The 14,725-nt window shown below is 37.1% G+C and overlaps 1 protein-coding gene across 3 annotated transcripts in view; it reads left to right on the top strand.

Annotated features, from left to right (window-relative positions):
- Positions 1-14,725, top strand: part of LOC128662237 (adhesion G protein-coupled receptor E1) — a 267,881-nt gene that overhangs the window by 76,108 nt on the left and 177,048 nt on the right. For all 3 annotated transcript variants that reach the window (XM_053716059.1, XM_053716061.1, XM_053716060.1), the window contains one exon: positions 11,517-11,660. In XM_053716059.1, the coding sequence (XP_053572034.1) occupies positions 11,517-11,660 (144 nt within the window). The remainder of the gene's footprint in view (positions 1-11,516; positions 11,661-14,725) is intronic.

A 14,725-nucleotide genomic window follows, 5' to 3' on the forward strand; every position in this document is an offset into this window, starting at 1 on the left:
AAAGTTATTAACCCCTAATCCGCCTCCTCCGACATCGCCGAACCTAAATAAGTTTATTAACCCCTAATCTGCTGCCCCCAACATCGCCGCCACTAATAAAAGTTATTAACCCCTATTCTGCCGCTCCCCGACATCACCGCCACTATAATAAAGTTATTAACCCTATTCCGCCGCTCCCCGACATCACTGCCACTAAATAAAGTTATTAACCCCTAATCCGCCTCCTCCGACATCGCCAAACCTAAATAAGTTTATTAACCCCTAATCTGCTGCCCCCAACATCGCCGCCACTAATAAAAGTTATTAACCCCTAAACCTCCAGCCTCCCACGTCTCCGCCACTAAATAAACCTATTAACCCCATAAACTGCCGGCCCCCCACATCGCAAAACTCTAAATTAAACTATTAACCCCTAAACCTAACACCCCCCCTAAATACAATATAACTCTATTTAAATAACTAAAAACATACCTGTGGGGGTCGGAGCTAACCGCTGATGTGGATGGCTGCATTCTTACAGAGCTCCCGACTCCAAGCTCACAAAAAGATTTCTTTACCTAATTTACTAGCCTGAAGTAACTAATGTTAAGTCCTACCTAAAGAGGATACTGTATGAATGAGTTTGGGAGCACGCAAAAGCCTCTTCCCTTCTAATACAAGACCTAATATGGGACACGAGCAATCCAAATGGGGTTCATGGAGTCAGAGACACTAAAGATGGCGGCTTAAGAAACAAAAACTTTGTGAAGAGAGACTGCTGAAAAAGGTTGGAGTGATTCTGATGCTATTTTGGTGGATACGTATACCTAACAGGAGGAACCACTGCAGCACTTAAAAGCGTATAAAAATCCTACAAGCACCTGCTGTATTATAATGCCTAATGAAAGCTATGGCGCACCGCCGCCCGGCATGGAGGCCCAAATACCCTATATTGCCCTCAGGGACTTGCTGGAGGAGCACGGGAGGAGGATCTGCGAGAGGATTGATGCCTTTATTAACAAAATCCTAGTGGCACGCACATGGAGCGGTAACATGGAAGAGGAGCACACAGAAGCACAGGAGACACAGGGAGACATAGTGCCTGCACCTCTCCAGGTGCGCTCCTCGCCGTTGGCGCCAGCAGATGCAAGCTTGGGGTCGGAGCCTTGCTCTCTCTCTGCCGACACAAATAGCTTGCACGCATGGAGGGGGTCGAAATTCTGCAGCTTGCACATAGAAGCAGGTACCACAAAGCTTTGTGGGGCTCGCGTATCTCCAGACCTGCTCCTCTCCGTTAGCAGCATGGCACGTCTGCTACAACATCCCTGCTGGATGCACCGTCAGACCTTACGGATGTATCGGGCTATGAGCCATTACTCCCCCTGGGATCCGTGGACTGGCGTGCGAGTTCTCTATAGACTGCTACGATCCCTTAGAGCAGGTATTGGGTGACACTCTTTATTACAGCAGCGGTTATTTAACGTTTAGAATACCATCTTGCTTGTTTAACGTGCTGCTGCTTAAAACCCAGTTCTTGGCCCGAAAAGTCTACATTTATGATGATTACTACCCAAGGCTGTGTGCACACTGGGACTGAACCCTCTTGTTGTTTCCCCCTATACGCAGAACAAACAATGACTTATCAGTAATGGTTCCTAGGTTTGGTAGTCTAGCCTTAAGTCTGTTAATTTTATGTTTAATGTTGTAAGATATCACTTATATGCAACAATTTTTTCCAGCACCTATATAGATACAGTACTGCTCAGCAAAGTTTTGTTTTATTATGGGTGGATTTAACCGGGATTTATTAGCAATAGTTGTAAATGGAAATTATCTATGTTCTATATATATGCTGCTTTTCACATGTATTTGTCAAAATTTGAATGTACTCTGACTGGCTGGTGTGTGAATTGATGTTGTGACTTTATCTCTTCCTGCTGTATGCCTTTTAAAATAGCCCCTGAGACTATAGAATCGTGCAGCAGGGGGAGATGTTGTCTGCCCTGTTCTGTATTCTGAGTGGTCATCATGAATGGCATGTCACAGTATTAACTAATGATTCACACTTAGTTTCTTGAGAGATATGCCCCTTATTCAGATTATATCACATTTAGCTAGTAGCTTAGCTGAGTATACCACATAGCTAGGCATATGCTAGATTTAATGTCCCTAACACTTTTCTTATGAGAAACTCTGGAATCCCTGGCCACCTATAATCTGTACTGCGAATGTTCCCTTAGCATTATTGTAGCCCCCATCAGAAAGAGAGTATTATCCTGTCACTCCCCCCCCCCCACATACGTGGGGTAAAGGATAAATAATTTATCCTGTATATTTCCTTTTGGCAGAGTTACGTAGCCTCTGCCCTGTCTGTAGAGCCTTTGCTAAAGCTTGTACCTATAGTAGTGTATAAATGGCTCTCCGGATCCTATTAATGATAATTTTAGTAAGATTTTTCTTACGTGCCTAGCTGTCTGCAGTTTGTCTCTCCTAGTAAATTTGGTATTATTCTTAACCTACATACATATCTACTGTAGTTCTAGAGCTGATGTTGACATGTTTGAGGTCCAAAGAGATTTAGGTACGGCAACTACATATGTCTTTCATGCATTTTAGAGAGTCACCCCCTGGGGGAAGCCCTGGCTAGTGTAGATGATAAGGCGGTCTCTGTAGGAAAATAAAGAATGAATACTGGTCTACTTGACCCTACTATAAACTTGATGTTGAGGACAGCCTGTAGAGGACGTGGTAGCTCCCTCACCAACAAGCCCTAGCCAAGTTTACCAAGATTTTTAACCTTCAAAAAATAACTGGCAGTTGATTTTCTGATTGCCCACTGGGCTTATATGTTCATTCCCTCGCCCTCAGGTGACTCCTGAATCCTGCAATCCGGGTTGATCTATATATCATCCTATAATATGGGCCTCAGCACTGGTAACCTCTATATTTTTTTTTTTTTTTTAATGTTGTGGATTGTAATTTCTGCAGACTTGTTTTGACGTTGTGTTTTTTGTTTTTTTCTTTCCTGTGTATTTCCAGAGTGTCCTGCTTATTCTTATGATCTCCTTCAATGTTAATTTTAGTGTCTATGTCTTCAACTGTGTTCTAGTTTTTAGATCCCTCAGTGGGATCTCCGTAACATTGATGACACTAGAGAGTTTAAATATTAAAATGAGAGGCATTGATGAGGGGTAATGTTCTGTCCTAGCAAAGTCCTTACTAAATGTTAAGCTGTTGTTTGTGACTGTAAAACTGTATTATTCCCTGTGAGATATTGCCCTTCATTTTGTATATGCTGTATCTGTTTTCTTCGCCTCAATAAAAATATAAATTAAAAAAAACAAAAAAAACAAAACATACCTGTGAAAAAAAAATAAACCTAACATTAAACTATAAATTAACCTAACATAGCTAATCTAATAAAATAAAAAATCCTACCAATTAAAATATCTAAATTACAAATTTAAAAAACCTAACACTAAGAAAAAAAATTAAAAATCTAAAATACAACTAAAAAAAAACAAATCCTTTGAAAATTTAAAAAAATTAACACTAAAATCATGAAAAATAAAAAACACTAAGATTACAAAAATATAAACTAAATTATCAAAAATAAAAACAATTACACCTAATCTAATAGCCCTATAAAAATAAAAAAGCCCCCCAAAATAAAAACACCCCCAAGTCTACAATAAACTACCAATAGCCCTTAGGGCATTGCCCTAAAGAAATCATCTCTTTTACCTGTAAAAAAAATACAAAGTCCCCCCAACAGTAAAACCCACCACCCAACCAACCCCCCAAAATAAATGATTTGAACAGCCAATAGGATTTCAGTAGCTCTCTTCCTATTGGCTGTTTTGAACAGCCAATAGTATTTTAGAAGCTCTCATCCTATTGGCTGATTTGAATTTAAAGAATCAAATCAGTCAATAGTAATTCAAGGTAGGCCATTTTAAAATGGCTACCTTGCATTCAACTTCAGGGCACGGCGGTGACCGTATGAAGAGGATGCTCCAGCCAGGATGTCTTCAGCTTCCAGGATGGCTCCGCTTTGTGCTGCCTGGATGAAGATAGAAGACTCCCCTGGGATGGGTGAAGACCTCTTCGCCTGGATGAAGACCTCGCCGCCTGGATGGAGATGGATGTCCGGACTTCAGAAACCGTGAGTAGATCTTCTGGGGTTAGTGTTATTTTTTTTTTTTTAAAAATGTGGGTGTTTTTTTTTTTAGATTAGGGCTTTGGACTTTGAAAAAGAGCTAAATGCCCTTTAAGGGCAATGAAAAAGAGCTGAATGCCCTTTTAAGGGCAATACCCATACAAATGCCCCTTTAGGGGCAATGGGTAGTTTAGGATTTTTGTAGAGTTAGGCTTTTTATTTTAGGGGGTTGGTTGGGTGGTGGGTTTTACTGTTGGGGGGACTTTGTATTTTCGTACAGGTAAAAGAGCTGATTTATTTAGGGCAATGCCCTACAAAAGGCCCGTTTAAGGGCTATTGGTAGCTTATTTTAGGCTAGGTGGTGTTTTTATTTTGGGGGGCTTTATATTTTTATAGGACTATTAGATTAGGTGTAATTGTTTATATTTTTGATAATTTCGTTTATTTTTTTGTAATCTTAAGAGTTTTTTATTTTTCCTGATTTTAGTGTTAATTATTATTGGTAAACTTAGATTTTTTTACATTTTTCGTAGGATTTGTTTTTCTTTTAGTTGTAATTTACATTTTTACATTTTTTTCTTAGTGTTCGTTTTTTTTAATTTGTAATTTAGATTTTTTTAATTGGTAGTATTTTTTATTTTATTAGATTAGTTATGTTAGGTTAATTTATAGTTTAATGGTAGGTTTATTTTTATTTCACAGGTAAGTTTTTATTTATTTAAATAGAGTTATATTGTAATTTTAATTTAAAGTTAGGGGGGCTGTTAAGTTTAGGGGTTAATAGTTTAATTTAGTGTTTTGCGATGTGGGGGGCTGGTGGTTTAGGGGTTAATAGGTTTATTTAGTGGTGGAGATGTGGGAGGCCGGAGGTTTAGGGGATAATAACATTTATTAGTGGTGGCGATGTCGGGCGCAGCAGATTAGGGGTTAATAACTTTATTTAGGTGTCAGTGATGTCGGGGTGTGGCAGTTTAGGGGTTAATATATTTAAATAGTGTTGGTGATGTGGGTGGGTGGCAGATTAGGGGTTAATAAATGTATTTAATAGTCGCGATGTGGGTGGGCGGCAGATTAGGGGTTAATAGGTTTAATATAGTGTTTGCGATGCAGGAGGGTGGCGGTTTAGGGGTTAATAGGTAGTTTATGGGTGTTAGTGTACTTTGTAACACTTCAATCCATAACTACTGCTTTCAGATGGCGGTATGGCTTGTGTCGATATAGGCTGTAACGCAAGCTTTTTAGCCTCACTGCACAAACTGTAATACCGGCGCTATTGAAATCCCAGGCAAAAACGTAATTGCAGGGTTGACGTTGCATTACAGGCTAAAATGCTTGCGGTACTCATCCGATCTCGCTGCTCTTGCGGTACAGCTATACCGACACTACTCGCAATAGCGGCGTTATTGCTTTTACGCTGAAATTACGCTGAAATTACGCTGAAATTGCCATTTTTCAGCGTTAAAAGCCGCAATGCAAAACTCGAAATCTAGGTGAAATCTTCTTAATTTTCTTAGTATTCATTGTTGAAAATCATGGAGGTACACTCAGAAGCGTGCATGTGTTGGCAGCAATATATGGCAGCAGTTTTGGAAGAATGTTATACATTTCTTAGAGCACTAGATGGCAACACCTTTTCCTACTATATGCACCTACATAGGTTTTTCCTGCTATATATAGGCTGACCATATTGCCGCTTTAAGAAGGAACACATATGAAAAATACATATGTGAGGGTTCTTATACAAAACAATTTCTTTAAACAGCCCTGAAAACAGCCCTTACATATGTATTTTTCATATGTGTCCCTTTTTAAAGCGGCAATATGGTCAGCCTAGCTATATACCTACATAGGTATCTCTTCAACAAAGAATTCCATGAGAACAAAGCAAATTTGAGACTAGAAGTTAGTTATGAACTTTTAAAAAAATTGCATGCTCTGCCTGAATCACCTGAAACAATTTGGGTTTTTTGTCCCTAACAAGTTCAACATGTTTATTTATTTTTTCTTATAAGTGTTTTACTCTCTGTTACAGAGCCCGTGAGTGGTCATGTTTTTTTTTCTTTTAAATCATGCACACAATTTAGCAAACTTCTCCAACTGCGTGATGTTTTATCAATTAGTTCATTAAAATAAAGCAAATATACTACAACGTGCACATGTTGTATAAAAAAAGAGTTACTCTGCAAGTCATAGGAAGTGCTGGATGGAATAGAGATCATCAGGCAATTCTTGGCAATATCAGACATTTATACCATGCCACGCGCATACTGAAATGTGCTCATGATTTTAAAAATCTTGTGCAAAATTTTCTATACAATTTAAGAAATTACAATAAAAAAAAAAAGAAATTCACAAAGTGGTTAGTCCATGACTCCCTACTCTACAAATTATGTTTATGAATGATCCTATATGGTTAACAAATACCAGTGAATTTAAAAACCCCTTTATGATAAATGATCTAATTAAATAAATAGAGACATAGTTTTATTTTCCCTGGCATTCCATGTTAAAACAATTTTTCCATGGAGTCCTAATTAGTTTCAAGGAATTTATCAATTAAAATGGAATGATTAAAGGGACACTAAACCCACATTTTTTCTTTCATGATTCAGATAGAACATGCCATTTTATGCAACTTTCTAATTTACTCCTACTATCAATTCTTCGTTCTCTTGCTATCTTTATTTAAATAGCAGGAATTTAAAGCTTAGTAGCCGGCCCATTTTAGGTTCAGTACCCTGGATAGCGCTTGCTTATTGGTAGCTACATTTAGCAAACCAATAAGCAAGCACAACCCATTCTAAACCTATAATGGGCCAGCTCTTAAGCTACATTCCTGCTTTTTAAATAAAGATTACAAGAGAACAAAGAAAAATTGACAATACGAGTAAATTAGAAAGTTGCTTAAAATTGCATGCTCTATCTGAATCATTAAAGAAAAAATGTGGGTTTAGTGTCCCTTTAATGAAGATGATGAAAGGAGTATGAAAGTATAAAAAGCGAGAAAAAGGTTTGTAACTAGTTGGTAAGTAGGTTTCAAAATAATTGTATAAAGGTCCATTCTGGTGAATAAATGATTGCACTAATTCATTATATTTAATCAGTAATGGTGCTGTGAGCCTATGTGTTAAAGCCCGCAAATTAGTTAAATACATAGTTAAAGTACTGTTTAGCAGCTACAGAGCACTTCTGGTCCCAAGCAGACCTTGTTGGTGAGCTAATCAGCATTGGCAGCTGCTGGGATGTACAGTTACCACTGCTCATTGGCTTTGTCCAGCTGTGATCAGCAGTTCATTGCAGCATCTGAGCTGTACTTTAACTATGTGTTAAACCCCTTTGCGGGGGGTTTAAAGACAAAAATGCCGAATTATAAAGCTCCAAATGGAGCTTGATGCCCCTGTTTCCGCACGAGCATTCAGGCTCAACGGAAACAGCATTTATGAAGCAAGCAGCGGTCTTAAGACTGCTGCTCCATAACTTGTCCGCCTGCTCTGAGGCTGCGGGCATCAATCCGCCAGATCCTATATGATCAGGCTGATTGACACCCCCTGCTAGCGGTCGATTGGCTGTGAATCTGCAGGGGGCAGCATTGCACAAGCAGTTCACTAGAACTGCTTGTGCAATGATAACTGCAGACAGCGTATGCTGTGGGCATTTATCGATGTGTGGCGGACATGATGCGCTACATTGTATCATGTCTGCTCGCACTTTCATAATTCAGCCCCTTAGACTTCCAGAGTCCCCTAGTGCTAAAAATGACATATTCTAAAAATTTAGATCATGTTAGTTTTTTCACTAGAATGGCCCTTTAAGGATATTGGGGATGATAAACAAACATGGAAAAGGTTTATTAAAGTCTTAGGGCGCGATGATTGAAAGCTCTCTGGGCTGGCAAGATTATTAAAGAATGCTCGCCAGTCCTTCTTTTTCCCTGGTGGAATGATCTAAAGCCACTTTTTACCCTTAAAACAGGGTGTCTCGCTAAGGGGCGTATACTGCATTTTCATGTGAAATGTGCACAACAAAAATAGTATTTTAAACCTGATACAAAACAAATATTTGAACCATTCACACAAAAATAAGCAGGAAAAAATTGTATTGTTAAGGGGCATCAAAAATCGTAACAAAATTCTTCACCAAAAGTTGTATGTAAAAAAAAAAGTAAAAATTGTATGTAATTTACACAGGAATAAATCAAATTAAATATTCATAGCGTAAATTGTAATTGTAGTACACTGGATGTGCTAAAATCACACAGAAATGTGAACTTATAAATATAAAATGCAAAGCGTAATTGTTGTTTTTTCGTAAAATGGGCTGAACATGGGCGTAACATGGGCGTTCCATGGGCTTATATGAAAATGTCTCTCTAATCCCAGCGTAATTCTATAAAGATTTTCGCACTGCAGATATCACAGTTTTTTCTTGCCAACTTAAAGGTGGCTAGCTTTTCTCAAAACACTAAAAATAATTATAACCCTAATAGATAAACACATATAAACGTAAATATAGGTGAATGTAAGATGCTCTATGCAGAAAGCAGCATAATGTGGGTTATATTGGCTGCAGGATTTTAATTTTAATGTGCTACCCCTGCTCCCTGCTAACTTCACTCTAAGGAGCGAAGTGTTCCTATCCAGCGAGCTCAAATATTTTTAATAGGAGCCATCTCGCCACTCACAGGGACTGCCTCTTTTTTACGATCATGCCACTGGGGCAGCCTTGCGAGAGTCGGCTTGAAAAAGTGGCTTTGAGCAGACGCTCTACCAGGAATGAACAACAGCTCCGTAGCTTGTTTGTGGTGAGTTACCACCTAGGAGCAGCCTCTTTTAGCCCAGTTGTGCTTTTCTGAAGTATATCTGTCTGATCCCACCAACTAAGGTCAGTCCAGCCCTGAAATACCAGGCAATTCTTCTTTGAACAAGGAACATGACAACCCCAGATAATCGTTTCGGCCTTCATTGGGCCTCGTCAGTGAGGTGTAGCCATATTCCTCTTAGCAGACTGGGCAAGGAGTCCACATCTGGTTTCCCCTTTTTTCCCGTAGGGAGACTAAATACACACACATTTATATATATATATATATATATATATATATATATATATATATATATATATATATATATATATATATATATATATATATATATATATATATATATATATATATATGATAATGTTAATGGAAAATATATATCTATACCTATATATCTATATGAATATATATACAGGTATAGGTATATACAGATATACATACAGTACATATTCCTGTATGTGAAGAACATTGGAATGTGAAATATGAATAACATTTGTCAGGTTAGCAAGTGAGTGATAAGGTTTTTTTATCTTCTGCTCTTTCCATAGAAGTCTATGGGGAGAAGTTCTTTAGTTAGCACATGTTGGGTTTCACTCACTTGCAAAGATTAACTTTCAATTTGTAATACGAGCACTACCCCGCTTGCAAAATCTTTACTACTGGCGGTATTATCGCTTGCGTAAAAGTGCTAAATAGTGCAACACTTCTAATCTGGCCCTTACCTTATTGGGTCCAATTGGGGGTCATTATTGTTCTGGGGAAGAGTATGATTGGCTATGCCATTACTTGGCTGTAAACTATTCAGGAAATTCTGGTAGGTAGAGTGTTAATATAGTTAATGTAAAAATAGTTTACCCTTTCACTACCGGGAATTTCAGAGAAAACGCACAAAATACCGGAATTTTTTTAGTCTTTTTGCTATCACTCCATTTAAATGGAAATAGAGCCTTTGTATTTATTTACCTATCAAAAATAGATATTTTTAACTAGACAACCCAAGGTATTGATCTAGGCCCATTTTAGTATATTTAATGTCACCAATTTGCCACCAAATGCGATCATATCAAGACATTGTTAATGTTTTCACAAACTGGGTTTCTCACTAAAATTATTTGCAAACAGCTTGTGCAACCATGGCACAAATTATTGTAACAGCTTCTCTGGGATCCCCTTTGTTCAGAAATAGCAGACATATATAGCTTTGCCATTGGTTTTTGGTGATTAGAAGCCTGCTAACTGCAGCTAGGCACCACACTTCTGAAATCACCAGCAGTGAAGGGGTTAATTAGTTAGCTGGTAAGTGTAATAGAATTATACTGTAGGTATTACCCTTCCACCTGACACCTCCTACGTCCCTGATCCCTTCTTAACAGCTCTCCCAACCCCCACATTCCTCACCACCATCTTAGGTATTTGCAGACAGTCTGCCAGTATGAAGTTTTAGGGCTTCTTTATTTAATTAAAGGGATAGTCTACACCTTAGTAATCTTAAAGGGTTACCTTAGATTAAGCTGCAAATAGCCTCCTGTACCCCTATCTATATCATGCATCAGGAACAGTAAACAAAGTTATTTTAAAATGAATATTGTTTCTGGCCACAGTTTTTTCATTGACATGTTTCCAGGGTAATTTTTCACTTACTGAACTCCACAGCTAAAATGTAATGTTGGTTTTGCACATGCGCATAACATTACCTCGTCTATACTGGATGAAGTTAGGAAGCAACACCACCAAACTCTTACAAAGGCTTACTACGCTACCTGTTTAATAAATTAAAGTTATAACAATAATAATAAGCACTTTTACACTAATATAAATTAGCAAAATCAATAACCCAACAAACACACATACCCACTGTACCCATAATGCCCCAGTTTAAAGCCCTTAAAAAGGCATACACGCATATCTCTATAACTTTGGAACACAACAGGTTATTTGCACACATTAGCATTACTAGACACAATGAAAAGGGATCAATTAATATACAGAGACGTCATCTGATAAAGTAATTGATAAACTCATTACCATCGGGTGCATTTGTTTTCAATACAATATCACGAGATCAACAGAAAATGTTGAAGTTTTCTGGAGCTAAAGATTTCATGCCTTTTATTGACAGGTACATTTTGTGCTTGTGATCGCTAGAGAAACACACAAAAAATATCGTCTTAGGGTCCAAAATTGTTATATGCAGAAAACAACCGAATGATTGTGATCTACTCTTATGTGTTCAACCCCTGCATAGGGGTTAAACACATGGTTAAAGGCAGCTCAAGAGTAGCATTGCACTACTAGGAGCTAGATGAACACATCTGGAGAGCCAATGACAAGAAGTGTATGTGTATAGCCACCAATCAACAGTTAGTGCCCAGAAGTGCATTGCTGTTCTTGAGCTTATCTAAGAATGCTCTTTAACAAAGGATACATTTTCAGAATGGAAGAAAATTGTAAAGTTCTGTCTGAATCATACAAACTTTTACTTTCACATTTATATCCCTTTAATAACACTGCTTTGTTAAAGTGTCATATTTAACTCTTGTATCAAATTGTATTGTTTTACAGATGCCGATGAATGTCTTTATCAAAGCACATGTCCTTATCCTGCTATTTGCATTAATACCGTGGGAAGCTTTATCTGCGAATGCCCTAGGGAATATACAAACTCATACAGAATGCACAACAGCAAGAATGTGACAGTATGCGTAGGTAAGGAAACACCTTGACAGCTTAAAAAATAAAAGGGACATTGTAATCAACTTTTTTTTCTTTGTCTCATTTAAAAGATGGCACTTTAATATGTATTTTTTTAAAAAAACAAAAGAACTTTTATTTAACTTTTTCAGGCCAAAAATATATATTTGACATATATAAATGCTTCAAAAACGGTCTACGAGCACTCTGTATGTTAATCAAATCAACAATTAATTTGCGTAGGACAAAGTAAGGCAAAGTTAGGCTACGATGAATGTATATGCCTATTCACTTTATACAATATCCCAAATAACAGTGTAAATGAGCATTATATAACGAAACACAAACTGCGGTTTGACCACTTACCACCTTCAGTTAGACACACAGTCCAGGCATTAGTAGACACTGGGAGTGGAACCAAGAGCAGAGACTACAAACCACTGCACCATAGCCGCTCTCTTAAACTGGATCTTCTCATCCTTCAGGTAGATCCGAAATATTTTAGGATGCTTCGATAAATCCAATATGTCAAGGCTGCAAGAGGGCCAGTGACATTAGGCTCACACATTTAGCTTGGGTTCAAGCCGCCAACTCTGAAGACCTGCTCCACCTCTCATGCTGTCACATGATCTACATGCTACATAAATATATGTATGCATATTTAAACGGATCCTTCAGGACTCCTGAAGCTATGTTTAAATAGCACCACCTGCATAACAGGAAGTTATGCCCATACTCTAACTTACTGAATGTAAGAGGCTAAATAATGTTTTAGTAATTTTATATTAATATTCTGTACTTAAAAATGTGCACGGGGAAGGACAAGCAAAATGGCAATAAATGTATCAATTACATCATTGGTGTAAGTACTGATAATAATAATATACTGTATTTTGGTGTCAAACTATTTAAATTGACATTGCACTTAAAATAGCATGATTATGAAAGAACAGCATTTATATATGAAAACAAAACAGAAGTTCCACTGCAGAAGTAAAAATGTAACAAAAATACTTTATTAAATAAAATGAAAAAAAAATGTAACAAACAATAAAATAAGCCAAAAGAAAGGTCTGACGTGTGTCGGCTCTCCATTTGTGCCGTAATCATAGACCCCTCGGGTTTTTACTTGTTACAGAACATTTAAATAGCTCCTCCTTATCTAAGCAACAATAGTACAATTGCAAATTAACTCATTGTGAACTGAATTACTTCAAAATGTATCCTCAAAGTATCTTTTTTTTCTTCCTCCATATATCAACAAATATGTGCAAAAATAATAAAAAATTTTTTGAGTATAGTAACATAAATAGTTACACCATATTGCAATATATATAAACATTATAAACAGAGTTACTTAAGAATATAGATATTTATCAGATGATGCATTACATCTAATATAATTCAAAAGGAAATATTGGATCTCCAAATTTAGTACACATTTCCAGATATTATACATATAGGGGATTTACTCCAATAGATTTTGTACTCCCAACAATTTATAATATCATTCTCTGAATTGTAACCTTTTGGAATTTGTGTGCACAACTTGAAGATCCAATATACCGCTTGTCTGCCCAATATGTTTATTTTATTGCCTCCTCTTATAGGAGTCCTAATGACATATATAGCATTCCAAACAAAAAAACTAAGGTTTTGATTGTGCACATCAATAAAATGTTTAGCTCACGCTGAACAAACGTTATTATTTTCAATATGTGACAAATGTTCATGAATTCGAGTTCTGACATCACGGGTCGTCATACCAATGTACTGACCCTTACATTTTGAACAATCAGGTAAATGGCATATTCTGTTTTACAATTAATACAGCCCCTTACTTCAAACAACTAATTTGTAACATGATTTGAACGTTTTGGCTACTTTTATATGCTCACATACTCAACATAGAGAATTGCCACATTTAAAGCTTCCTGTTACTTTTAGCCAGGAGCTTACTGATAGTTTTAGTTTCAACATGCTTAGAGATAAAGTATCATCTTGGGTTTTACCTCTCAAATAAACACATTTGCAACCTTGATCAATTATATATTTCTGTTTGATGTCTCCATAAACTATGGGAAGATTTTTTTTAAGAATGTTGCAAATTTCTTTGTATTGATTTGAATACCTTGTAACAAACACTAGTTTCTTAACCTCTTTTTGTGACTTTTTATTCTGAAGTAAACCATTTATATCCATGTCATCAACTTCATCACTTATTTTATTATCCGATGTTTAGAATAACCTCTCTTTATTAATCTCGGTTTTAATTTGTTTCAGCTAACACATATCTTCCATTCTCTGAGCAATTTCTTTTTTTCTTTCATTAATTGGCCCTTCACAATACCACTAAACACAAATACTATCAAGTCTCACACTACAGGTGAAAATATTACTATTAAAACACATATCACTTGCAACACTTGCTTTGGGATTTATGTTTTAACTTGCAGATGTGGCCTCCAATATCTAGGACGCACTTGCAGAAAAATGTGGAATATATGGAGTGAGCACCTCCGTAATATCAAAAAAGTTTCATTGAAGCATAGTGTATCAAGACACAATATAGTTAAACATGGCAAAGGCCAATGCTCTTTCAGAATTACTCCTTTAGAAAACATTCCTATATCCACTCTTTATAATAGGTACACAAGATTACAGCAACGTGAAACCTATTGGATATTTAGTTTCAATCTATTTTTCCCTTAATGAAGTAATCAATTCAGCCTTATTTTAACCATCATCTTTCACTTTAACGTATATAATCTCTAGACACTTTTCTAGCACTGTATTCATTTCACATAATAGCTTTAATTACTCATTACAATCAAGATTTACACTATGGGGTCAAATTATCAAGGGCCAAATGGCCCCTGATCCCCCTGTTTCCACTCAAGCCTTCAGGCCCGCCGGAAACAGCAGTTAAGAAGCAACAGTCTTAAGACTGCTGCTCCTTAACTAGTCCGCCACCTCTGAGCAGCGGACAGCAATCAACCCGATCAAATACGATCGGGTTGATTGACACCCCCTGCTAGCGGCTAGTGTCTGCGAATCTGCAGGGGACAGCATTGCACAAG

The sequence above is a fragment of the Bombina bombina genome, chromosome 6, assembly GCF_027579735.1.
Source record: "Bombina bombina isolate aBomBom1 chromosome 6, aBomBom1.pri, whole genome shotgun sequence".
Classification (NCBI taxonomy): Eukaryota; Metazoa; Chordata; class Amphibia; order Anura; family Bombinatoridae; genus Bombina; species Bombina bombina.